Raw genomic sequence first — 27,505 nt, 5'->3', positions numbered from 1 at the left:
TTCAAAAGCATTTTTTTTGTGTGTAATGGATCATTAGATGTTCTGCTCTTCACAGATAATCGAGCAGGGGGTGTATCAAGATTCATTTTGATCCACTGACATTGTTATTGACATGGCTTGGTGAATGTACAATAAATAAACTATTGCAATGTAACCATTGAATCTCACAATTCCTAGTTTAAATTTCAAACCCTAAATGTTTTGCAATAATATAGTCCAGGTGTACCGTGCCAAAATAAAGAGCCAGAACTGTAGCAACAAAAAAAAAAAAAAAAAAAAAAACACCACAAAACACACCTTGTGGAATTGTGTCCTTTTTCAAATAGGCTGGTGTTGATGGGGCAGTTACAACTGGACAGAGTGGCGATATTGACCATTAACAGCTATGGTCCAGGCCACTTCCCAGCCCTAGCATTGTCTGTTCTAGAACTAACCAACTTGTCCTTTCTTGTCAGAGTTTAAAAATCAGACCTTTCTAACAAGGTTTATGCATCTCCAGTATTCTCTTATGTCCATTATGGGACAGATGTTTCTAAGGGGGCTTCCAAATTGAAGGGCAACACAACCTTACCCACAGAACCTAAATCATGTGCCATCATCAGTAGCTGAAAGCATAGGATTGACAGTCTCAGTCAGGATAGAGCGTCCAGTTAATGAGGTGAAGACAAAGTACCTGAAATGAAGGAGTCTACTTCATCATAAAGCATATTTCTGCTATTCACAGTAGGGTGTAGTGTTACAGCACCAATTCAACCTCCTACTCAGAACAGATACACCAACATGAGGAATCTCCCATAAACTGTTCCCACCATTATAAAAGTAAAACAGGACTTCAGTAGCTATGACACAAAACGGGACAGCTGTTTTCTTTAAAAAGTTTAATTCACACACAAGTGAGGGGTGAGGTAGTGGAAAGTTTATTTACAACCCAATTTTCACCACAATGCAAAAAAGAAAATTACAAGTCTACCAATAACTTATCCCCTTTATAGCATGCATATTACACATTCCAGCTAAACAGACAGATGTATTACAATTTCAGATACAAACCTATTTGTTTAAAAACCTGAGCGAGTTTGAAGGAATGTTTTACAAAACACTTGCTACTTTTTGCACTGAAAACCACTTTGTTTTCCATCAATACTAAAAAAAAAAAAAACCAATACAAACTTAAAACCTACCCATGAATGTACTATCAGTTCAATAAAAAGTTTTTTTTTTTTTTGCCCACCAGTCTTGCAGATAGTTTATAAGAAAAAAAAAAAATTAAAGGGGGGGGGGGGGGGGCCATTTAAGCACGTTCCCCTCTGATTCTCCGGGCAAGCTGGATATCCTTGGGCATGATGGTCACTCTCTTGGCGTGGATGGCACACAAGTTGGTGTCCTCAAACAGACCAACCAGATAAGCTTCACTGGCTTCCTGGAAGAGAAAAAATAAAACACATGTTAGCAACAGTCCTCGTCAAGGACAGAACCATTTACAAGCATCCACACAATTCAGCAAAGCACCTCTATTGCAGGCAGAGGCCAGAACCCATTTTTTATATATATAAAAAAAGGCTTCCTGTTGAAACACAGGTCAGACCCACCCTAGAGTGATCAGTCACATTTATCACAGGTGTGTCAATACAAGCAACATCAAACCTGTTCAGAGCCAATTTAAAACTGGCTCGAGCCTGGAGTCTTGAAATGAAAACACCCCTCAAAAGGGATAGCCCTGAAAACAGCTTTACCTGAAGAGCCCCGATGGCAGCACTCTGGAACCTCAGGTCAGTCTTGAAGTCCTGCGCGATCTCCCTCACGAGACGCTGGAAGGGAAGCTTGCGGATCAGCAGCTCCGTGGACTTCTGGTATCTGCGGATTTCTCTCAGAGCGACTGTGCCTGGCCTGAGAGAAGATTTATAAAAAAAAAAAAAAAAAAGCACAATGAATGGACAGTGCCAACAATTACCATTAGATAGTACATAATAGCTGCGTTTTGAAAGAGGGTTTAAAGTCTTGCGGTAAACCAGTTTAAAATGCTGGCGAGTAACACGTCCATGGTCATGATCTTTCTGGTTTGTCCAAAGGGACCCAGGTGCAACTGACCAAAGCAAACAGAACTTGGAATGCCCAAAAAAAGTTCCAAGCATTAGGACTCAAGATTCCATCTTTTAAACAGCTTACAAAAACCAGCAACAGCAATGCCATGTGTAGTGCTCCAACTTACTGTAAATGTACACAGTTCATCCCATTTCCAACGTGGATATCTAGGTTAATAAATGATGCACCCTTTTTATTCTCAATACAGTTTTAGATATTATACCAGTATACTTGGAAACAAAAGGGAAGAGTTTTTACTCATTCATTTAAGTACCTGTATCTGTGGGGCTTCTTGACACCACCAGTAGAGGGTGCACTCTTCCTGGCTGCTTTGGTAGCCAGCTGTTTCCTTGGTGCTTTTCCACCAGTGGATTTACGGGCAGTCTGCTTGGTACGTGCCATTGTGACTCAACTTTCTGAAACTGAAAATGGTTCAAAAGACATGGTTAGTTTACACAACCACCAAGTCCAAAGAATATCAACGTGTCATAACAAATCAGACGAGCACACGCAACTCCTGAAATACACATTGTTAATTATCCAAATGCAACTTTGTACCATTACGCAACCCACCCACGTGGGCGTTACCACGGCTACGGGGAGACCGACAAGATCACTGGCCAATAAGGATTCCTCGCTACCCCACAGGAACGGAACGAGGGGGCGGGACATGACTAGCTTCATGAAGAGGAGAAGATACAGCGAACAAAATGGATGCCTCAAAAAAAAGAGAGGTCCCAATTAAAACGTAAAGGCAAACACTGAACTTACTCGTCTGTATTAAACACACAATCCGCTAGTTGTACGTAGAAAAACTATTTACTTGTAACACTACAGTCCGTTACACCTGGTTAGAACTACGCGTTTTTATAAAAAATAAAAACACACACAACATTTAAAAAAAAGAAATTAGAAAATATGAACACATTCTAAAAAAATATATAAATAAAATCTTATCTAGTATAACCGATACCGAAAATATCCGTATTTTTTTTTTAAAACACATGGCCACTCTCGCTCTAGAGATATATAAAAATCTTAATTTGAAAACGTTAAAATCTAGACAAAAGTAACGCCCGACTAAAACAATACCCCCCCCCCCCCGTGTCCCAAATCTATCATAACTGATCCGACATCGTTATATTCTATAAAAAAACCAACGACGAGTAAAACACGCGTTTGTCACGTTAAACTGGATTGCATATGCACGGTTGGTATTTAAATCAGTATACACAATTGTATTCCAGCACACTAGTCTACAGTAATATGTGATTACACTGGCGGTACTGCCAGTACAATTCAAACTGCAGACTGGAATCGAGAAGGCGGGAGATGTTTCAAAATTGGTTTCAAATTTGCAAGTACATGCACCGTGTTGTCGTCCCCCTTTCTGCTCCTTTATACAACAAAAATATTTTAATAAACAGGTCTTCAATGCGTTCTTCATTTGACGCAGTCGGTATTCATTTAAAACAAAAGACTGTATATAAAAGCCAGATGTGACACAGCCAGCACTAACGTTTTGTTGTCGTTCCAGCATACACGACCTCCAGAAGACACGTTTCACTTCTCCCTGTTCTTGGGAATGTTTTAACATGGCGACCTTCACAACACAATATCATTGAAGCTTTGTCTGCGGCTACACCGAGCAACAATTAAAACATTACAAAGAAATGCCAACTCCGCGCCAGCTTGCACACCGGGTCCAGTGTTATCAAAGTCTGGAAGCATGCACGCTTCATCCGACTGTTCGAGTAAGCGAGGGGCAATTGCACGTTCTCTTTATAATTGTTTTATTGAAAAAATAAAATCCTTAATCGAGAGCGCCACACAACGACATCTTCGGCACAGTTTTTATATGAAGTGGTACAGACAAGACGGCGACTAAAACACACAAGCCACGCTTAATATGTTGCAAACGTGCTGGCAAAAAAGCATGATGTGAACAAAATAGAAATTGTCTTAAAGTAAAACAAAATAATTAAAAAGCAAACAATTCGTTTTCTTCATCTTATAATAAACCCACAAAAGAGACTCACCTTAAGTTTCTGCTCTACAATTCCAGCTACACTCTCCGAATAGGATTCAGATGCGATTGCAGCGAGAAGGGAGGGGGGATTTTATACCCTATGTGACGTCCCGTCACCATTACCGAGATTCTGGTTTCCTATTGGCTGCAACAATTTAGTGACGCGCACTCCGTGGGAAATCCCCGCCCACGTGCATCTCAATGTTATTGTTTCTGCTTCAGCACGGAGCGAAGTTAAGCTCTGGTATTTAATTCATCAAAGTTTGTGTTGCGAGGTTGTTGTCAATTTTTTTTTTTTTAATTAATAATAATAATGTTTAACCCCATTTTCTTATGATTACACGTATCGAAGTAAAAACAAAGCAGTATGTATAATAAATAAACTATTTGAAAATATAGCATATCCTTTTGTCAACTACATGTATCCCAAATGCTTTTTTTTTTTTTATATATCTCCTTTTAATCAGCTATTTAAAACATTGAAATACCTCTGAAATGCGTTCAGGCTTAGCACTGATTCTAGTGTACAGTGGTTCCTATTTAAATGCGTTTTCCAGGATTGTTGAAATAGAAAATATCCAAATGCATACCACTATGTCGATCTATCCAGACAATAGTGCATCGTTGACGATCCTGATTTACATTAGGTGTGTATTTATGTTTCCTTATAAAATCCAAGGTCTATGAATTTTGTAGACGATTAACCACGTTACACTTGTGTGTGTGTGTGTGTGTGTGTGTGTGAATATATTCATATTATAATATACAGTAAACATTGTATTTATGGGCATCTGAACATTGTGGTCACCTGCTTTACCAGTCCCTAAAGCCAGTATAGTATTTTTCAATAAAAGTGAGTAAACGAGGCGCTTTGTAAGCAGCCACAGATATTTACAGATATTCAGTCCTGTTTGGTGGCCGGTTTATTCTGGTCAAGCACTTTTTTCTTTATCTTTTTTTCAGTCTGGCTGAGACATTTCTCAATAAGTGTGATCACACCTTCCTCTGGTGTCTTTATTGAGTCTGACAGGTAATTCGCACCTGTCTGAGCAGTTTAGCATTCCAAAACAGCCACAACAATGCACTGGGGGAAGTGTTCACACGGCTACAACTACCTGCAAAGTTTACTGTAGTATTCAGCCATTACGAGTGCTAAATACTGTATGTAAAAGATATCGGTGTGGAGCATGCACGGATTGCAATGGAAAACGTTCAGCTGTCCTGTGCAATAGATAGAAAACTGAACATTTATTTACAACGACTTATTAAAAGTCTAATCCAGACTTTTCAGAATCACTCTGCATTTGCAGTACAGTAGATTTGCATGTATGAGACACCTTTTTAGATGCGAGAAAAAGAAGTCAGAACATAAATTAGTTTGCCTGCAACATTAATATGTAGTTTTTACAAATTATATAAAATGTATTTTTTGTATCAATTCTATCTACAGAATCTGCCTGACACATATGATAAGCATGTAACACTGTACATGGAGTGGCAAGGCAGTCTAGCTATCAATTATATAATATTTGTGTTAAGTTTGTAATAGTGAATCACCATCCATTGAAGAAGGACAGAAGGTATATAAAAGGCCCAAGTGTAAACATAGGACTATCTATTGCACATTTACAGGCTACCACTAGACACATAGGTCGGCATTATATTTCAAATAGTTTGTCTCAATTACTACTTTACTTTTGGTAACTACAGAAAAAGGGTTAATATGTGAATGAGGTAATATTGTCAATATCTGAGGAGAAATGAGGCGGTTCATTTGGGATATGATTGCAGCAAAGGTCTGTACTACGACAAGTTAATGGTATTTGTTTTCTTTGGCTATTGGCCGCTACTTTGTCTTAGCATAACATGAGAGCAAGTTTGAAAATAACACGTGGGCGGGGCTCGTCCTGCAACATAACACTGTTTATGTTAAATATTTCTGATGTTCGGCTTTTCATTGAAATGCGATTCCAGTCTTAATATACCGAACAGAATATGTAACTGTGTCAACATTTTTTAAGAGGCTGATATAATCTTAGCACAGCTGCAGAGTTATATCATACCCTGCACAGAGCTTTCAATCATCACGATCTCAACACTTACATCTGGCCACACACTGGCACTGGCTTTGACACGAAGATTCAGTACAATCTCAAAGAGCAACATTTTTTTGAACCGAAAGTGCTGTGTAAAGGACTTTTTACATTGACCTCGATTGCAGTGTGGAATTTACTTTAGAAACTGTTCCCAATTGAGATGAAAGAATATACCATCATTCTTGTGGCATTTTGACAATGCTTCTCCACCAGTCTGGAAACTAATAATTATCTACACCAGCTTCTAAAAAGATAACAAAACATTCATGTTGAAAAGCTTCAAATAAATGACTTCACAATCCTAGTTTCCTCTTTCTCCTCCAGTAGCATTGGCTTTACAGAAAAAGGCTCAACACTTGCACAGTGTAAAATGCTTTAGGGATATGTATGTATCAATCATAAGACATAATGGTTGTCACAATAGACAGATTTCACTGTACAGTGAATATAAATAATAATAATTTTACACATAACACTTTATTTATATCTCGTGATGACATAGCCTTTCACCTTTCCTTCTGGAACATTGAGTTGGCCTGTGTTAAGAATTCCCTGTCCCTAATCTAATAACTGGTTCCTTTTATTTGACTGTGCATCAGATGGCACTGTGATTCACCAATGAAGATATTGAAAACACAGCCCCATAGTATACTGGAACTCCTGCCTGCTATCAACCCTGACAGATCCCATTGACTGAAACTTCCTTACAACTGGGAGGCAGCTTCTATGTATTACACATGTATTGGGATGCAACATCCTCTTATTATGTCCTGCCCATTTACACTAAGGTGTGCGCTACATATTGTATGTGTTTGATACTTGTGTATGACCCCTGCTAACCTAGTGAATATGTCCCATATAGACCCACACTGTATATTATCTATATGGCTCAGGAGACTGGGAAAAGTAGTTTTAGACTGCTTCTACATTCCAACAGGAAACCTGTTAATCTTCAGTGATGGACTGTTATGTGAAAAGAGGAGAAAACAATTTTATACAGTATCATGGTAAAGCACAAGGAAGCAAAGTTAACGCATTGATATATGAACTATTGGAAAAAACAAAAATGGTAAAATCGTCGTAAAAATACCCCTAGTTAGGTCAACTTTTCAGAGGGAGTTTCCTGCATCAAAATTGCTAATTGAAACGGAAAGCACAACATGTATGTTATTTGTAGTGCTGCAGAAAGCATAGTCCGCTAATTTAGCTCTTACACGGGTACAGGAATCTTCTGCGACCCGCTCAAACTCAGGGGCAGAGAGAGCTGTTTGTTTATCCCGCCAGTTGCCCATGCTGCCCTGCTGTGGTGTACGAGAGTACGGGGAGCTGAGCGGGCCTTCGCGCAGGCGCTTTTTATTGTTTTGACTAAAAATGCCGTCGGTTTCGAAAACGGCGGCGAGCGCTTCTGCTCAAACAGAGAAACCAACCCACTACACGTAAGTAAAGCGAAAAACAAACCGCAGCAAATGCAGGAAAAATCCCACACTGAAAACGCGTTGGCCGCACGAAATCGATAGCATTGCAGATTTCGGCACCTTAGAGTGGATTTAAAAATGGTGCTTTTTCCTTTAGCAAATTCTTCGGAATTCACGTAAGTAAATAAAAACGCAAAAAAATAACAAAATGCTGCAGTTATGTTTCGAAAAAACGTTTGTATTGCGTTGTCAGCTCAATTAGTTCCTAATTAAAAAAACAAACACGTTGTTATTTCTTTGCATGGTCAACGGAGAAGTTGGAATTCACTTTTTATTTATTTCGCGTTCTTCCATTTCGGCCTGATTTGATGAAGTCTTTACGTAGCTTTCTTACGTACGTGCATGCAGTTGGACTGGATTAACGGAAATAATTTTGCGCAGTTTTTGTATTGGATACCAAAGTGTCGTGAGCGAAGCACAGGACTTTTGTTGGCAGCATGGAGTAACATTTTTGCAACAATGAGTGACACGAAAATTCGGTCTGGTCATGTTATGTCTTTAGAATATTGCTTTTTAAAATTACCTGTTTGCTTTTAGTTATTGTCCTGCCTGCATTGTGCACAGGAAGTATGCACAGAGCGAAATCTATTAAAGCATACGGTTATCCAAAATTACTGTTGTCGGGAGGTAGTCGTACGTGCATTTACAGACTGTGACGGATCATCAACAATCACACAACATGTTATTATTGTGAACTGTGTTAGCCTAGGACGTTACGCACAACTGTAGCGTTTGCATAACATTTTCTTTAATAGTGTTTATGCATATTTTTTTTTAAAGGCTTAGTATATTGTTTAGCTTAAATATAAACCGAGAAGTCCGAAACAGCGTAGTTGTAAATTTCGGAGTGCGCCAAATTAGCGGCTTTGTTTATGGTCTGTATGAAAGAGTGACGTTTCTTTTGCTTTCTTTTTATTTTTAATTGTTACAGTTTTATTTATTTATTTTTCTACGCTTGTCTCTCGCACTTTCCAGCTATCTTAAAGAATTCAGGACGGAACAGTGCCCGCTCTTCTTGCAACACAAGTGCACGCAGCACAGACCCTACACTTGCTTTCACTGGCATTTCTTAAACCAGAGGAGACGGAGACCGATCCGGAGGCGAGATGGAACCTTTAATTACAGTCCGGACGTGTACTGTACCAAATACGACGAGACGACGGGGATCTGCCCGGACGGAGACGAGTGAGCAGGGTTCAGTCATTTTGTTTTATTGTGTTGATGCAAATGCGTTATTCCGGCATGATCATGTTGTTGTTGTTGTATATTCACTGTACTGTTTGTATATGTGTGTATATATATATATATATATGTGTGTGTGTGTATATATATATATATATATATATATAATTAGATGTATGTGTTACTTTATTTTGATGTATGTATTTTTTAATTTTATTAGTTAATGGCTTAAAAACCTGTATCGTGGTGTGTGTTTTCTTTCCATTGTTAAATACAGTGATTTGTAAACGGGTACGAATTTCAACTATTTGAGAACTGAATTAATTTTCTAAGTTTGTAAAATAATTGAGCGCTTTCTTTTGGAACACTGTACAAGTGTATCAACACGTTGTAAACTGTTCCTGCTGTGTGCGCTTTGCAGAACATTGCCCCATTGTTCCTTTATTGAGAAGTGCAGTACACGCCCCTTCTGCCATGCTTGTGTGCAGCGATCCTATAACAGAGATCAGCGTTTCCGTGTTCTTTTGCGAAACTAAACAAAATGGGCAATGTTTTTTGTTTGTTTGTTATGTTTTTAAACGTATTCGTGTTTGTTCTTGGCGAGAATGCATCTGCATCGGTGTTATCTGTATGGGTACACGCTGGTACACGCCCCCTTCTTTCCTGCAGCGTGTGACAATACTGTATATGCCTGAGTTATCGGTTAACATAACAAAGCACGTTGTGTCCTTCGCTATGTGTAATTTAGATAACAAGTAACCCCTGAAATTAGATCTGCTTTAAATACAGTAATCTGCTCGGAACACTTTAACTGTTAATAGTTTTCACTACACCAGTGTCGGCGATTTAGGCTGGTTTTTAAATATACACTACTGTGCATTTTAAATACACACAGTTTGCTGCAAAGAAAACATGGCTAAATAAACACAGCAAATGGAACAGCAATAAGAGCCAGCTTCCCAAAGTGTTTAAAAAAAACTGATACCCGAATTTTTTAATTAACAGCAATATAAATCAAAACGGTGTGTTAAATTGAATGATATAGTTGCAGCTGCAGTGTTCTGTAAACCATGGGCGACTGTAAGTACTCTTGAGTTGTAGACCTGCAGCAGGAATGGAAGTAAGACACCCCATTGCATAGCAGTGTGATCCATTCATGGTTTCACTGAGTTTAATAAGACACACCTGAGGAATAATTCCTAAAGGCATCTATTAATAATCAGTGAAAATAAACCCAGTATAAAACAAAGGGCTACATACTTGGTAGTGCTTAATAATAACAGTATATATATTTTTTATAATGGAGAGTTTTCATTGATGGAATATCAGATCCTATCGCGCGTCACTTCCACAATTTTAAATGCAAACTACAGGGAATATGAAAATGAGCAGGACTTTCACTTCACTGGGAACGTACCTGTCATGGTGGATGCGGCACAGAGCTGGCATTGTTCACCATGGAATATTATCTTTATCAGCAGTGCATAAGCACAGCAGCCAGAGAAAGATGTGTGCGTGCAATAGGGGGAGCATACTGTATAGCCTTTAGGCATTTTGATAAATGATTGGCCAGTGCATATGCAATGCACAATTTTGCTAACATTTAGCATGACATTTGGTAATAGTGACCTACAGTACTGATGCTGTATTACAGGTCCAGTGTAGGTGAAACCTATAGGCATTTGCACAGAGTTTTTGTCTACTACAGTTTTGCTTCAGAGTTTATGATTAGTATTATATGGTTTAGATACCGTTGTGCATGGTCATTGGTGACATACTGTTTAATGATGCATACTGTTTAATGATGCATACTGTTTAATGATGCATACTGTTTAATGATGTTAGTATTTAATGCTGTCAGAAGTGTTTGGCTGCATCTTTTAGCGTCATTAAACAGCACTGATGTTTCAGCTGCTGCTAGCCAGCAATGACCTGCTATTTATCATTTTTTGTCATTTTTTTATTTTCTGTAAAGATGGAAAAAATGAAGATTGAGTTGAGGTCTGGTTCATTCCATCTCTTAGCAACTGTAAATCGCCGCTAATTGAACTGTTGCAATTGCTTCAGCAGTGAAGCAGTAAATCACAGGCTGTGAAAAACCTGTTGTGCAGTTTATTTGTGCACTTCCCTTGTGGGTCGGGACTTCTTGAAATGAGTGTGTCATCCTTTTTTAATGTATCGAGTGCTTGTTATGCTCATGGTTACAAGCTAGGACATGCAAGTCAGGTATGAGTACTATTCTGCAATGTAAATATTTGAGATGTTTTTTAAAGAAGGACACAGAAAAACAAACTTATGTCATACTCTGCCTGCACTGAATAATTAGGCTGCAGGGCCTCTTCAGGTATGCTGTTGCTATCCATTGCTTCTCAATTAAATGCCTCATTAGTGCTGAAGAGAAACTGTGACACTGTTTACCCGTTGTCTTAGGCTGCTTAGATTGGAAAGGACTGTTCTATTTATTTAATGGAGCCATACCGTCTTTGTGAATTAAGTGGTCAGGAAAGGTGATGAGCAGTGATACTGGCTGGGCATGCAAGCTCACTTTAATACTTAGTCCAAGGCTCCCATTGCACAGCAGTGAAGTCCGTGCCTGGTCTTTGTTAATAACATCTGAGCTGAATTTTGGAGACCGTTGACGTCCTGAGCTCAGGTGTGACTGGTCAGACTTATTCTAAAGCTGTGCAATAGGAACCTTATTTCCATCTCTGATCCCCATGATTGAACTCTGTCAGTAACATTCAGTGATTTTATTTATTTATTTATTTATTATTTATTTCCGTCTCACCCTTCTCTTCTAATCATTCGTCAGAGTTCACTGAATTAAATCTGCTGAACACAAGACGTTATTCCTTTCACATTGTCTTTGTCTCATTTTCTTTGTGTTTTCAGCTGCCCCTATCTGCATCGAACTACAGGTGACACGGAACGAAAGTATCACCTGCGCTATTACAAGACTGGCACTTGTATCCATGAAACAGATGCCCGAGGGCACTGTGTGAAGAATGGGCTTCACTGCGCCTTTGCTCACGGCCCGCATGATCTTAGACCTCCAGTATACGATATAAGGTATATATAGAGAGAGAGAGAGATTTTCTGCACCATTTGCACTGCTTGATTTGTGGATATCTAAAATGTGGATGCACTTTACTGTAGATATTACAGCTGTCGACAATTTATGAACAAGGGGATCAAGTTCTCATTTTAATCTAGTGCAGAGAAAAAAAAAGGGGGGGGTTGTGGGGGATTTTGATATATCTTTTGGCCAGCATGCAACATCTGGCGAATAGTTTAACTGTTCGAGATGAAGTAATTCTCCTTCCCATGCATTTCCCTGATTGCTTCAACACAGGTTTCATTGAAGAAAGCCCACTTTGATATTCCAATGTGAACAGTTTATTTTGTAAATAACAGGGGTGAGTCAGACTATTCGAGTATTCTCTTTAGTTTTCCAAGTTGTAGAGCATTTTTTGAACAGTCTGTTCACTCGGTTGCTGGTATTCCAGTTTTTCAAACTTGTTCTTGAATTCAGTTTTATGAATGCTGCTGCTGTCCTTATCCTTATAGTGGCTTTAAAAAAAAAGTACCAAATGCCAAAACATGTAATAACTGTGTGCTGTTATTGAATTCTAATTTTACTGATCATGACTCCTTGCTGTGAGCTCATCCATGGCAGCTGCAGTCGAGAGAGGAAATGGTCAGGTCCCTGTCTATCTCTAGTGTACAATTCTGAACTGTCTGCAACTGCACAGCTGGGGGGATTTCCAGGGCTGCCATGCTAAAAACAATAAGAGTCCTGTTGTCTTTAGTGCAGTCCGCTATGTGTGCTTAACCACTAATGTCTAGTTTTTGTTTGTTATTTGTACGCATTGCCAGTAAGAGTTCTGGAGCACACTGCACAGTAACACAAAAGGCCTCTGATCAGCACAGCAAGATACTGTGTCTGCCAGGATCTGACACCCATGTGGGAACTGGCAGTCCTAATGAACTGAACAGCAAGCTTTATTTTATTATTGGCTTCTGCAGGGATAGAGAATAAAAACAGAAAGCAAAATATCGAAATGCTGTATTTCGTGTTTTATTATATACTTTTATAGTGGAGTAAGCACACAGGGTATATCCTCAGAACATTGTGAGAAAAAAAAAAACGTAACGTTCTTGTTCAGGTTTTTTTGAGCATCAGAGTCTAGGGGTATATACGGTAGAAGCCTTCCGTATGTCTGAGTGTCAAAAATGTTCTGCATGTGCATATCCTGGATGTAGTTCATGGCGATCTGCTTTTAGTTTTGTATGTACAGCTGTTGGGGGTGTGTCTTTTGAGTGTTTCTAAAATACTTTCAGTATTGCTGTATCAATTACTTATGCCCTAGAAAACACTTGTGAGTATTGGCAGTAGCTTTGGTGGTTAACTGGGTTAGGGATGTTGTTGCACAGCCTCAGTATTTAAAGAAGTGGAGAACTTCCTCTTTAAGGTGTGTGTGTGTGTGTGCGCGCACACTCACTCACCATTTAAATATGGCCCTCAAATTAATACAATGTGCTGTATAACCTGTGTACTACGTTTTAAATAATGCAGAATGTTTACTTCTATATCATTAAGGATACTTTCTATTTCAGTGAACATTTTTGAGACTGTGTACAGGAGGACTGCATCCCAATACCGTAGTTTTCCTGCACAGAATTGCATTTTATATACAGTGTAGCAACTTATGGTTCTTAATCATGTGTGTATTTCCAAATTATATAAAAAAAATACATATGATTTCTACATTCCCAGTGTCCTTGTGCATCATAGCCATAACATACTGCTGTGGACTGTGAAGATAGGCTGCTACAGTTATAGATTTTACTGTGAAATAAAAAAATAATATTCATGAAAAAAATACTCTGCAGAACCAATACTGTGCAGTGAATCCCATGAAGGAGTTTTCAGAGGGCTGCTCTGGGTGTGTAGAGGTTCTGTCTAGTGTTCTAGTTGCTTAGCAACACGTGTTCATTCTACGCATGAAGGCAATTTGAATTTGCCCACACACATCCATTTTATTGTCCACACAATGCTGTTGTTAAAATTCTGGCTGTAAAGGGTTAAACATTTAAACAGTAAATGCAAATAAAAACCCTGAACGACATTAGTATTTTACTTACTGTTCACTTTAACCTATAATTAATATTTTACATTTTACAAGGATCGAATACTATGTGTGGAAATGTATTGAAAATTTGAAATAAACACAAAAGTATAACATCTTCATAAGGGTTAAGGAGCGTTTGTGCAAAAGGTTTAAAAGGTGCATCCCTTGGGTACAGCTGGTCCTGTTCTAACAGTGTAAATGATTTGCAGAGAGCTGCAGGCACAGGAGGCTCTGCAGAACGGGCAGCTTGGAGCTGGGGAGGGGATTCCAGACCTGCAGCCGGGAGTCCTGGCCAGCCAGGCAATGATTGAGAAAACCCTCAGCGAGGACCCTAGGTGGCAGGGTAAGACAGCGCAGCCCTCACCCTTCACCCTTCACCCTGCCTTGTTCTGTCACCCGAGTCCGAAACGAAAAGACGCTCAAACACCATAGAAAAACCTGTTATGCACGTGTGTCGAATTTTTATCAGCTGGTAGTCTACTGTGTACAAGACGAGACTTACAGCAAAGTAAGATGTGCTGGAACGTTTTGAAATCTGCCATTCTGATTTACTTGAAGAAGAAGAAACAAAAATGTATTTGTGATATATGGAAACGGCATGAGCAAAATCCTTTTTTTTTCATTCTTGGTATAATAAAATCCAGTTTCATAAATTTTTTTCTTTTTTTTTTTTTTTTTTTATTCTTAACACTGACCCCTACTGGAATTATACATTACTGATATGCAGTTGTAATTGAAAAAAAAAATAATAATAATTTTTCTTCACGCTAATTGTTGACAGCATGGGTAAAAATGTCTACATTTTCATGCAGATACCAACTTTGTGTTGGCAAACTACAAGACGGAGCAATGCACAAAACCACCGCGCCTCTGTCGACAGGGGTATGCCTGCCCACACTATCACAATAGCCGGGACAGGAGAAGGAATCCGAGAAAATTCAAATACAGGTACGCAGAAATGCACAGGCGTTTGTTATGACATGTTATTCTAGTTCACGTGATTGTAGGTCAGTCTTGTGTTTTATACTTCTTTTCTAGATCAACGCCATGTCCTAATGTAAAGCATGGGGATGAATGGGGGGAACCCTCAAAGTGTGACAGTGGGGATCACTGTCAATATTGCCACTCACGCACTGAACAGCAATTCCACCCCGAGGTAAGGACGTTTCTTCCACAACTTCAAACAGACGCCCAATCGCAAAATAATAGAAACGAAGCAAACGTTTCGACAACTCGTCTTTCTCAATGCCGTCATTCAGCCAAGGTTTTAAAATCAGAAATCGTTCCTAGGTTTGAAAGTCTGAGACTGCTGAGCTGCTGTGAGAAACAGTGTTTGGTTTTGTTTCGTAATTGGAGCTGCTTAATGTTTTTGCTGGTGTTGTTTCTAGTTCGTTTCTTATGCATGTCATGTGTTTTCATCGCAACCTAATACATTTAAAAAAAATATATATATTTATTTGTATTTAGATTTACAAGTCCACAAAATGCAATGACATGCGCCAAACAGGATACTGCCCGCGTGGTCCCTTCTGTGCTTTTGCACATGTGGAAAGTAAGTCATTTTACCAAAAAGCTTATTGTGGTCTAGTAGCAGATACATAATGAAACCATAAAAACACATAACAACCTTGTTGATTTGAATGTCCATAAACGTACCCAATAAAGTTCTACCTAAATGCTTGTAGTTTTGCAATCAAACCTCAAGCTTTCAGCTATGAAACTGATTGATTGGTAATATTTGCCCTTGGACGCAACGCTGACTCTGTGCGCTTTGTTGCAGGAATCCCCTCCACAGAAGAGACCATGAGTTCGTTGCTTACTGTGATGCAGAGTGGATCCCAGTCCAAGACAGGCTCTCAACACTATACAGACGGCACAGTTAACGACTATGTCAACAGCACTACTAACAACGGACAAACTGGAAATGTATGTGCATCATCATGCTTTATTTTAATCTTTGTTGTCTTGTTTGAATTAGATTTAAGGTTTGTATTGATGCGACGGGGATAAGAATGACAAGGTCACTATTTCTTTAATAGCGACTTTAAAGAACTATCTTTCTTATTTTTATTTATGTGATAGTTGTTTTGGAATTTTGTTTGTGTCAATTAATTGTACCCGTTTTTTATCATTTTTTTGTATCGTTAAGGATGCTTGATATAATGACAGTGGTGGCATTCAGTCTGAGCCTGTGATTTCCTTCTGTAGCAACGTGCAGATCATTAGGAGCTACAGTGCACTCCTAGACTGAATTTGGTAACTTGCTTGGTTAAGAGCTTGAAGCTATATACTGTATAGAGAGTGATATTAACTATGTTTGTACGAACCATCAATAATAATGGTTAACAATAAAGTAAAGGGCAGTTAGTCACTAAAGAAATAAGTTGCCAATGATCTCCTTGTATATTGAACAGCAATGGCAGCCACATTGCTGCTGTGCAGTGCAGCCGTTCATGGGACGATGCTGCTTTTTAATGGCCTCTGTCAGACACACAGTACAGACTGGTTCTTCAAGGTGTTTGTCACTTTTACAAGTCCACTGTACAGTAGTCGAAATGTCTGTACTGTAGCTTGAGTTTCATGTGTACATCTCTTAAAGCTGTTTATAAATTAGTAATATATGTGGTGTTTGTACTGATAGGGTGTACACAGATTAATTTTTTTTAACATTAAGTTTTAAGTACTCTAACAATTGGCAGTTTTACTTTTGTATCCATTTTATTCTTCACCACCAGAGTCCTTCAGCTTTTATATATATGTGTGTGTGTGTGTGTGTGTGTTGTCTGACGCTCCTGGAGGAAGCTACAGTATACCTGTATGCATTACTTATGTCATTTGTTTTTTAATCCTCCGTTCTCTGTTTTATTCACGTACTTTGAGACACTGTAGAAGTCAGTATCGAGAATAGTTTGCTCGCTGCTTTCTTCTTCTTATTTAGATCTGAAGCCATCAGTGTAATTGCTCAAGTCTCAGACGAGCTGTGATGGCTGCACAGAGCTTGCTCTTCGTCTGACCAGTTCTGCTATTCGGAGCCCGGTTGATTGACACATTGAAACTTCCCTTCAATCTCCCATCTGTTTTTTTTATTTTTTTTATTTCATGAAGCCACTTGCAAACAGGGCTTTTTCAACTGGCAGATGCTTTACAACACAAGAGCAGCCAGCTCACCGCAGCTCCAGCCCTGAAACCTGTTTAAAACGCTGCTCTGTGCTTCTCTCCTTCAGGTTTCATGCTCTAGTAGTCCGACTGTAACATCCAGCTCAGGAAGCAACAGTTCATTATCCCCTATTGGACCCATGAGCAGGCCCAAATGCTTTACTAATGGTAGCTTATGTTCAGAATCCACCACGTCCAATGTATCTTCTCCAACGTCTAACTACCCAAAAGCGCCTGGCTTTGAACGCGAGGATCAGGTATATAAAGATTCATTTTTCCTTTAACGCTCCTGGCTGGGGATTTTTTGGCGACTTGCGGCCAGTTTAAAATAAAGCTCAGAGACACAGGGACGCTTACGCATGTTTCATAGGAGTTTTTACATTTTTTATTTGTATTGTTTTGTTTTTATTATCAGTGAGATTCAGCCGAGGTTAGTGGCAGAAAGCTCTTGTAACGTACAGTACAAAGAAACGTCTTTTGAAGGGGGTCAGCAGGTTAATGGCAAATTGTTCTGAGTCACCCCCTATCCCCTACCTGCCGTCTTTCTACTGAAGATCATGTCCGTGTTGCTGAGGTCTCGACCTTTGTGCATGCTGAACGAGAGGCAGGGAATGAAACTGATGCGATCTTGTGCATGGTTGTATTGACAGCTCTTCAGGATGAGTTTGTGATGACGTATGAAAAGAGGGCAGATTCTTGCTTCTCAAAACATTTCATTGTGGTTCCACAGACCCAGGTTAGCATGACTGGTTCTGTGAAACCAGCTGTTTAAGCAAGCACAGGGAAATAGATTCATACTATTGACGGGGGCTGCAGGATGTACTGTATTTGTTTTCATTAAATATATTTAAATTGCACCCCCCCCCCTTTTTTTTCCTCTTTCTTTTTTTAAAGTAATATACCGTCACTTTTAGTGTATAATATTGTGTCAATTTTAACATAAAGCCCTTTTTTTATAGGCAAAGAATATGAAGAGTCACCCACTGGACAGTAATCCGAAATTAAATGACCAAGAAAAACAGGTGAGCTGTGGCCGGTCAATCGTATGTACGGGTAACAGTATTCTATAAAAGCAATACCACACGGCAGATGTGAAATCCATTATCTGGGTTTGTTGTCAAGTGAATCAGGCAGAGTGGTTCTGAAAGTTCTAACCTATGATGGTATTGTGACATGTCTGCACAGGGTGGAACACTTGTTAGCCAATGAGATTCAATTTTATAATACTGTATTCTGTGAGCTGAAGTTCCTGTGACTCTCCATATGAGGGCACTACTATAGTACAGTACTGGTTGTATATAAACATTATTGTTCCTGCACCTGTGAGTTTGAGAGAGCACCACCCTCATGTAGTTCATCTCATGAATTTCTTGTCTGAATAGTTTAATGTTGAACACTTTAACAAGCAAGATGCTTGATGGTTCCTATAATCAGTGTTTTCTTGTCTTGCTTTGTTTCCAGAACCTTATTAGTGTATTTTCAGTGGCTAACCCACTGGCTTCGAGTATCACATCCAGTATTACTTCAAGTCTGGCCTCTAGTATTGGCTCTGATAATTCCTCCCCCACGGCTTTGTCAACGATGAATGCCAAAGCTACCCCATTCTACCCAGGTAGCAATACAGTTGAATCAGTAATAGGTAAGTTTACTTGATTTATTTTACAGTAATAAACTAAAACAAACCCTGTATTGCTGAATGAGGGAGAGGGAGAGGGAGAGGGAGAGGGCTGGAATAGTTAAACACCACGAAACAGCTTACTGCAGAGCAGGTGAGGGCTTTTCATTGTGTACGGTGCTTCATTCCTGGGGTTTGTGTTTTAATGAAACTTTATAAGAGTCTCCTTTGCCAGATACATGAAGCTGTGTTTTTTTTGCAGGGGGTTCTTGTTCTTGTTTAAATAACTAAAAGTGATAGCAATAAATAAACAAGTATACAGATTACCAAGGTTTTCTTTGTATGTAGTTCAATTATTATTATTTTTTAAAATTTGGTCGCATAATTATATTGCCTTTATTTTAAATGTACTGGAAACGTGTACCTGGGAAAAGTGTTTTAAGTACTGGTAATGTTTAAACATCCACCCTTTTTTGGTTAAGTATACAATACAATTAACAATGGTAATAGTATAATCCCAGTCCAATAGTGTCCAATAGTATTGAGTTTGTATAGAATATGAAACTTTGATCTTTTAAAGAGTAATACAAAGCCTATCATCTGTCTTATGCAAGTAGTTAGATATTTTATCATGGTTACCATTGTTATGCAAGCGTTATGTTTTGGTTGTAGAAAAGAAAACTCATTCTGATAAACCGATAAGCAAGACCCACAGGGCCTCCCCTCAGCTCCCTGACCTGATCATCCACTCGCTGGCTCCGAATTCCCGTCTGAGTCAGAGGCAGCTACCCTGCCAGCTAACAAGTGGATCCAAGAGCAGCAGTTGCTTTAGCGATGCACCCTGCCCTTTAGAATTGCCTTTCCACTGGGAGCTACTTTAGTGTTGCATGAGTCTAATAGGCGTCTGAAGGTGCAGCCCCAAGAGGAAGATATTGCTGTTGTGTTCTAGCTGAGATAGTCTTAAACATTTTAATATTGAGCACCAGTGCTTCTGCTGTCATCTGCAGCAGTCTCCAAATTCTGCACTCTGAATGTCTATTCAATTAGACCGTCGTTATTGTGTGTAACCTTTTTTAATGAGTGCAGTGTGGGTTTTGTTCTTTTTAAAATAGCGTCCTGATTTGATGTTTTTTTTTGTTTTTTGTTTTGTATATTCCAGGTTCTGCTCTTGACCTGAATTTTAGTGACATAAACGTAGCATTTCTTGATAAAGAATTGGAAGAACAAGAAAACGGTGACCTTGGATTAAGGAGTAAGTAATCGTTTTATAGCAGGATGATTATTTAGCCTGATGAGCTGAAAAGGTTATAACTGAGTGTAGATAACTGTGTTCCTCTGAAGAGCTTGCTAAGTTAATTAAAGGCTTTCATGTTTTTGTTTTTCATTTTAGATGTTAACAGTCTAGTTCTGTCTTCAATTGCAGTTACTGCCTAGGCAGCAACTAGTTTGTATTTTAAAATTAGTAGTGCATTAGTCCCACATCCTATCTAGAGATGCATGTCGTATTTAGGTAGCAACAGCCAGGGAATACCCTACAGCAGGGCTTCCCAAACCCTTCCTCGCGGACCCCTGTGTCTTCCGTTTTTCATTTCAACTGAGCTCTCAATTACTGAACTAAACCCTCAATTGAACTAATAATTTGTTTAATTTCACCTTTTTAAAATTTTTCTCAGCTCCTAAAAAGTTGCAGATTTCAAGTTAAATGTTATAACTTTTTAAGAGCTGAGAACAATTAAAAAGGTCCAATTATTATTTAAGTGAAGTTCATTTGGAATGAAAACCAGAAGACACTGGGGTCCTGAGGAGTGGGTTTGGGAAGCCCTGCCTCCTCGGTGCCCTGACCATGTGATTTGTATCCTCCGTCCCTTTTTTCTCTGACAGATCAGAGGTTATTGGGAGGCTCCGCCCCAGTGAATATCCCCGGCTCTTTTGCTCGTTCCTCTTTGCACTGCTCTTCCTCCCTCTCTGCCTCTCCTCTGAGCTCTCTGTCCCAGTCCCTCTCCCAGTCACTGCTCTCCTCTGCAATGGCTCCCCACCAGCAGCAGCCCCAGCCAGCCAAGTCCGAGCACGGGCTCCTGGGCACCTCGGCCGGCTCCTCTCAGAACTCCTTAGGTAAGAAGAGAAGGGTTTCTGACCCGTGTCACAAACCAGGCTTTAAAAATACAGCATTTAACAAAACGTTCCTGAAAGCAAACCCTAATGTAGCAGGGATGGAAATTAGACTCCTATTGCGTAGATGTTTCAACCATTCCAGTTTTTACTATTAGATTGATTAGCCACAGTGTGTATAGATAACAAGCTTGGGTCTTGGCAAAACCAGGAATGGGACAAACTGCTATGCAGTGGGAGTCTAATTTCCATCTCTGTGTTGGATTTGCTTTTTTGGAGTTAATTCAGTTGATCCAAAGAGCAACGCAGCTGTATATGAGAGAGACTCCCAGACACTGTTGGAGATGTTTTTGTCTTTTTGTAACCTATTTTAACGATCTACACAGTGAGTAAGTGTCGATCAATGCGATATACCACACTTTCTGTTTTCCTGTCATCGTTCATGTACCAGCAGCAATCTTATTGAAGTTTAAGTGCTTCCAAGTGTTTTTAAAGGTATGTTTTACCTTTAAAAAACATACCTTTACCTCTCTCTCTCTCTCTCTCTCTCTCTCTCTCTCTCTCTCTCTCTCTCTCTCTCTCTCTCTCCTCTCTCTCTCCTCTCTCTCTAGGTTTGAATGGTGGCACCGGCAGTATTTGGGATTTTGGCAGTGGAAGTTTCTCTCCCACTCCATCGCCTGCAGCTCCGGGCACCAGCACCGCTGATCTGGCAAGGTTGCAAAAGGAACTGGACGAGGCTAAAAGGAAAATGAAGCAGTGGGAGGATTCGTGGCAACAGGTTAAGCAGGTTGGTCCTAAATGGAAGCTTCTGAATACAGTCGCTGGGGATGCATGTCCCTGGTGTCTGGCATAGAGGCGCGTGAACAGATCACAATGTGCAGTTGATATCCTTTGGTGTGGGGGACGTGCATGTCTCCTGAACACGTTGTCTGATTTCATTATGAATAGCTATTGTAGAAAATGGCTGTTTTTTCAGTTTGTAGGCTCTCAGATGCTAGCAGCAGCAGCAGCGCTTATACTCTACACTGGTCCTTGTCATGCATTTGCTGGACTGCATGTTCTCTGTGTTGCAGGCTTGCAACGCCTGGCAAACAGAAGCCCAGGAAGCGAAAGATCAAGCGAAATCCGCTGAAGCCGAGAGGCTGCTCGCCTTCCAAAAGAAGGATGATGCAAAGCGCAAGCTGAAAAAGCTTCAGGAGGACTTCGATGCAATGTGTCGGTCGCCCAGCATGCCCCTTCTGCGGAGTTACGGAGACATCGACAAAGTCCCTTTACCAAAGCTTCAATCAATCCAGCGGCAGCTGAGAGCAGACTTGGACTTGATAGACGGGGTAAGGGTTTGAAAATCACTGTTCGTTTCCTTACGAGCTGGTGAATGATTTCAATTCCCTTAAACAAGTTTTTCATAACAGAACATGTTACAATTCTTTCTTTCTTTATTATTTATTTATTTATTTATTTATTTATTTATTTGATAAATAACCATTTATGACAGGTCATAAGATTGCACCCAGATTTAGCTATGAGCTCATTTTCATTGGCAGGCCCTGGACAAACACTAAAACAGAAGGGAATATGATGGAGCATCAGATAATTGTAGAAGCAGGAAAAATAAAATGGAAAAATAAGGGTACAGAGAGAGAGAAATGGCAGATGAAAAGACACAGCAGACCTAAAAGCAAATGCAGAATTATAAACATTTAAAATATACAACTAACTATTACAATAACACAACACAACAACACAGAAACGTCCCAGAACAGCCCCACCCTTTCTCGATGTTCTTACCCAATTGCCACACGTGCTGCCGCTCACACCAGCAGGGAAGATGCCTCCGTAGCAATCCTGAATCGATTCAGGTGTCCATCCTTAATTGGTGTCCATTTTATTAGAAAGATGATTATTATTGTTGTTAATATTAATTATTATTATTAGAAGTTACTGTTGTAATTATTATTTAGAAGTTGTTGTTGTCATAAGACGCTATACTATGTTTTAGTGAATTATTAAAACACTAATACCTTTTGTGGTGTTTTTTTTTACCGTCAGGTTTGTAATGGATTCTACACTTTCTTTTCTCATCACACAGGTGATATACCAGCTTCAGTCAAAGAAATGTGTAGTATGCCAAAAGCATGACCGGTGTGTCGTTCTACAGCCTTGCCAGCATTATGTACTCTGTGAGAACTGCGCACCTAGTGAAACAGAATGTCCTTACTGTAAGACAAAAGTCATGAAGTGGTGATGTAGACACATTCAAGGTACTATTTCTGGATCCAGCCCTTTGAAAGAACTACTAGTATATTCTGCTAACAACAGTTTAAAATCTAGCTTCTTTTTTGTGTGTGTGTTTCAGTATTTCATATAGTAATTCAATTGATAGGTATATTAGACATATTGTAATGGCGTTTGACTGGTACAGCTGTGGGAATTGAATTTCCATATTAATTTTCTTAATAATAATAATAATAAAATAATAATAATATTTTTCCTCGTATTGGCATTAGACATTAGACCGAGTCCCACTTTTATGATCTGTAGAAAACTTTTTTTTTTTTTTTTCTTTTGGGGGGGGGGAGCGGTGCAGATTTTTACAGATAGGTTGAAAAGTTGGTTTTGCTTCCTGTTACCTAATCACTTCCTGTTCCATAGGTCAGTCTCATGCCAATTATCTACTTGCAATCATACCATGTGACTTGCAGCACGTGAAGTGATTGGTTTCCAGAAAGTAATCCCCAAGGCTGCTTTCAAAGACCCCCATTATAACTAATTGGTGCTAATCAGGGTTTGTGAAACCAGCCGATTTTTATTTTATAGGAAATTGATTTTCAAATCCTTGATTTTATCACTCAGTACCTGAATGTATCAGTCAAACACCCTTTTACTAGTTATGTGAAGAAGTTTAATTTCTTGTAAAAGCACTTTGTAAACCTGGGGATTTGTTATAGATGATTATAGAATTAGATTTAAGCTGCTTTGTAGTATTTTTGTTTGTTTTCGTTTTTTTTTCTCTAAATATGCTATAATATGAAGCTTTGGTTGTGTACTGTGAAACTTGATAGAATATTTAATATTCAATTTCTTACTGTTAAATCATGGTATAGTTAAATATATTGTTAAAGATTTCATATTCTTAAAAAAACAAACAAAAAACCCATAGTACTTATGAAATAAATATGAATAGTATTGTTGAACTTGCTTAGGATTTTTACATTTTTTAATTTCAACTTAAGTGCAAACTTTTAATGCTTCTAAGCATAAACCAGCAGTTAGAATGATATCATAAAGGCACATATGCTACCGATGCATTTAGGAAATCTCTTGCCATTTGTAGTTCCTGGTTTTCTTTTATTCGTTTTGTTGGCGGAATCTGTTTGCTGCATGTACCAGACCCGTGGTATTGCGTGGCTGTATTTTCTTTATAGAGACTTTGTTTTTTAGAACTCCTTGCCTCTTGAAACTGTTATGAGCGTATGTGATACGTGGCCACTCGAACCAAGTGCCTTGCCTAAAAAAAAAAAAAATAATATAATAATATTCAGCTTCTGTAGGTAATGCAAGATTGCAGTTAAATTGCTACAGTTGTGAACAAGCCAAATCGATGCAAACAAAGACAAAATTGATAAAAAATAAAATAAAATTGTAGATTGTTTTTTTCTTTTTTATAAGGGAAAGAAATTCTCATGATTTACTGAAAAAAGAATCATGATTTTAACAGACGGCACAAAATCAGAATTGGGCATGGTAATAAGACTCCCATTGCATAGCAGGTGCACGCATGAGCTTGTTAGTCATACACTGGGTCTAATCAGGCTCATAGTAAAACCTGGAATGGGTGAAACTGCTGTGCAATAGGAGTCTTATTTCCATCCCTGAGAATGTTGGTCAAGTGATTGCTTGACCTGACGTCAAGCTTAATGTCCTGTTTCCATTTCCAGTTGGTTTGTCAGGCAATGGTGCTTTGATTTTTTGTTATTTTAGATTTTTTTTTTTTAGTATCAATATCAATTAAAAAAAGAGACTATCTTTACTTTATCTGGTTAGGAGTATGCAATTCAGGAAAAATGAAAAAAAAACCTTTACTGTATGTGTGAGAACTGGCACTGTTTGCTAAACTTTTGATAAGTGATGATTCTCAGACTGTCCATACAGAAGAGATCAATTAATATGTAAACTGTGCTGTCAAATACGACCATGTAATGTGCTTAGGTTAAACCAATTTAAATGACCTACTACTGTGTTCACAAGATGTGTTTGTGTTCATATTCTTTTATTGTGTATAGCTCCAGTCCATTAACATTTACAGCAACGAGTATGGTTAGCAGAAAACATTTTGTGCTTAAGTTAAAGTTTACAATCCGACTTGCTTAATGCTGTGCTGTGGACGGGAACTGACTAAATTAACAAAGCCCTTGCAATTTTCATTTCTAAAATTTTCGTCCTGTAGAAAAGGGAAGGGAGTGTTTGTCTACCAATAGCCTCCTTCGAAGGGGTTTGTTCAGAAGTTAAAATGCATATATATATATATATATATATATATATATATTAGTAGTAGTATTAGTATTATTATTTATTTATTTTTTAAACCAAAGCGGTCAACTTTTGTTGCCCATCTTCTGTATTAATTGAAAAAGAATTATATAGAAATAAAAAGAATCACTTACAGTAATTTTATGTAGAGGCCATTTTGTTTCCTACATGGACTAAAGAGGAAAGAACAATTTAAACTGATTTGCTTTTGCTGACAATATTAATGGACTCGATCCCATCTGTAGTTTTTACCAAAGACCTTTGCTGTTCGAGAATAACCTTTTGTTTGTTTAACATTCCGAGACATTCTAAGCAAGAAACAGCTAGAAATGAATTTGTTTGAAAAATGACCAAACTTAATATTGTGTTAAAATTAACTTGAGTATTTATAAGAACTGTATAACAAAACATGCTTTTTTTCATTTAAAATTATAGGATATGTTTAAAGGTATAAATGTTGAATTCAAACGTTTCAACAACTGTATCCAAGTTGTAGTGAAGGATTGTTCAAGAAGTGAATGACAGTTGTGTTTGTATTCTTAAGTGGCCATAAGGATCAATGGTTTTTTTTAAAAGTACTTAATGAATACAGTAGTGCAGTTTTTCTCTCTTTTCTTGTGTGCTAAACTGTCACTTATTGTAAGCCTTCTTCTCTATTTTGCATATTAATAGTTATGCACAACTATTTGCTGTCAGGAGTGACTGTATTTGAAATGTAAGGTGGGTGTCTTGGGTCTCCACTTGGCTTGTTTTAAACATGGCTTGTTACGCTATTCACCTCCTTGAAATAAAAAGAATAAACTGGCGAAAGAGTGTAATTGATTGGGAAATAAAAAAAAAAAAAAAAAAATACAAAAGCACGCATCTGTAGCTGGCTGCATTGCCGTAGTGTATCTTGCCCCTGCGCCTTGTATTTCAGCCCCTCAAACCTACCGTCTGTAATCCACCAGCTGAGAATCACAGACCCACTGTGTGGCTGTTAACTGTGATATCGACACTTTCTCATATTGGTCGTAACTCTTTAAATGAGCCAATATTGTCAGCGCTGCAGCCAGTGATAATGTATCGCAGTAGGTGTTTGCATGCACTGTGATTTGTTCACACAACACTCTACAAGTTCCAGATCAGCCTATTGCAGCATTTGGAAATGATGACAGTGTATTCCCCAGTCCTGAAAGGATGCAACAAATCCGTTTTTAAGAGAAACCGAATGGAGACCAAAGAAATGCACTAGTAATGGAACATCAATGTAAGCAGCTTGTAACTTTAATGGAAAAGTTCTAGAAGGTCTTAGGCTTCGTTAATCTCTTATATTTCATTTTGATGTATACGTCAAACAATATAGACTTAAGTGTGTACTTTTATTTTTTATGCAATTCCTTGTTAAAAAAACACGAATGACTATATTTATGCATTGGATGGAATTTACCAAGAATTTTAAATAGAGATAAAATACAAAGTATTAAAGTAAAATAAAAACCATACATTTATTGAAACAGATTTTGTATTTTTGAGAATTGCTTGGGAAACTTTTTATAATGTCAAAAAAAAAAAAAAAAAAATTAAACGTACCATCCTTCACAGATTGAGAGAGCATTGCATTATTCAGATAGTAGCATTGATTTGGTGAATGCAGTTTTTAAGTTTGCATAGTTATCAGCCTGGGGACAAAAAACACACAAAAAAGGATATATATGGATTTTTTTTTTTTTTTTCTCAGGGTTTTACAGTCTAAAATAAGTGTAGAAAAAGAAAGGTGTTACATTCTTATAGACTTCAATCTGCATTTCATAGATTTATTTGGATAGACAATTTATTATAAAAGTTAAAACATATCCCTTATTCTGTTATGTATTGAGATTATATATATATATATAGATATATATATATATATATATATATATATATATATATATATATATATATATATATATATAATATAAATTAGCGAGAGAGACTAGCTCATGTCCTAACTAGTATTTAAGTATTACAATCAGTATATTAATTTTGTGTCTGTTGTATCCATAAGACCTTAATTGCATATTATGGGAATTCTCATGTGTTAATTTATGGAAGCCTTTATGTGGTGAATCTGAGTG

General features: G+C 38.3%; 2 protein-coding genes across 6 annotated transcripts; one reads left to right on the top strand and one right to left on the bottom strand.

Annotated features, from left to right (window-relative positions):
* Positions 1–863: 863 nt before the first annotated feature.
* Positions 864–4,218, bottom strand: LOC117431319 (histone H3.3A). Its single transcript, XM_034052128.3, has 4 exons — positions 4,122–4,218; positions 2,357–2,504; positions 1,734–1,887; positions 864–1,420 (listed from the first exon to the last, which is right to left on the bottom strand). Exons 2-4 carry the CDS (start codon positions 2,482–2,484, stop codon positions 1,292–1,294), a joined length of 411 nt encoding a protein of 136 aa, XP_033908019.1. The 5' UTR covers positions 2,485–2,504; positions 4,122–4,218; the 3' UTR covers positions 864–1,291.
* A 3,161-nt stretch (positions 4,219–7,379) lies between these two features.
* Positions 7,380–26,973, top strand: LOC117431464 (putative E3 ubiquitin-protein ligase UNKL). Of its 5 annotated transcripts, none has more exons than XM_058995763.1 (16): positions 7,380–7,643; positions 8,658–8,867; positions 11,757–11,933; positions 14,206–14,339; positions 14,809–14,944; positions 15,035–15,152; positions 15,464–15,548; positions 15,777–15,922; positions 17,221–17,409; positions 18,112–18,174; positions 18,614–18,791; positions 19,927–20,019; positions 20,649–20,879; positions 21,488–21,663; positions 21,950–22,207; positions 22,966–26,973. In XM_058995763.1, exons 1-16 carry the CDS (start codon positions 7,579–7,581, stop codon positions 23,119–23,121), a joined length of 2,415 nt encoding a protein of 804 aa, XP_058851746.1. In that variant the 5' UTR covers positions 7,380–7,578; the 3' UTR covers positions 23,122–26,973. The 5 variants fall into 5 exon arrangements, with proteins under 5 accessions (XP_058851746.1, XP_058851747.1, XP_058851745.1 ...); XM_058995764.1 differs by lacking the exon at positions 7,380–7,643 and adding an exon at positions 7,673–7,798; XM_058995762.1 differs by lacking the exon at positions 7,380–7,643 and adding an exon at positions 8,009–8,161 and having other exon boundaries at positions 22,926–26,973.
* The last annotated feature ends 532 nt before the right edge of the window (positions 26,974–27,505 follow it).

The sequence above is a fragment of the Acipenser ruthenus genome, chromosome 22 (assembly GCF_902713425.1).
Source record: "Acipenser ruthenus chromosome 22, fAciRut3.2 maternal haplotype, whole genome shotgun sequence".
Lineage (NCBI taxonomy): Eukaryota > Metazoa > Chordata > Actinopteri > Acipenseriformes > Acipenseridae > Acipenser > Acipenser ruthenus.
The sequence above is the reverse complement of the archived record's forward strand: the minus strand, read 5'-3'. Positions and strand labels throughout refer to the sequence as shown.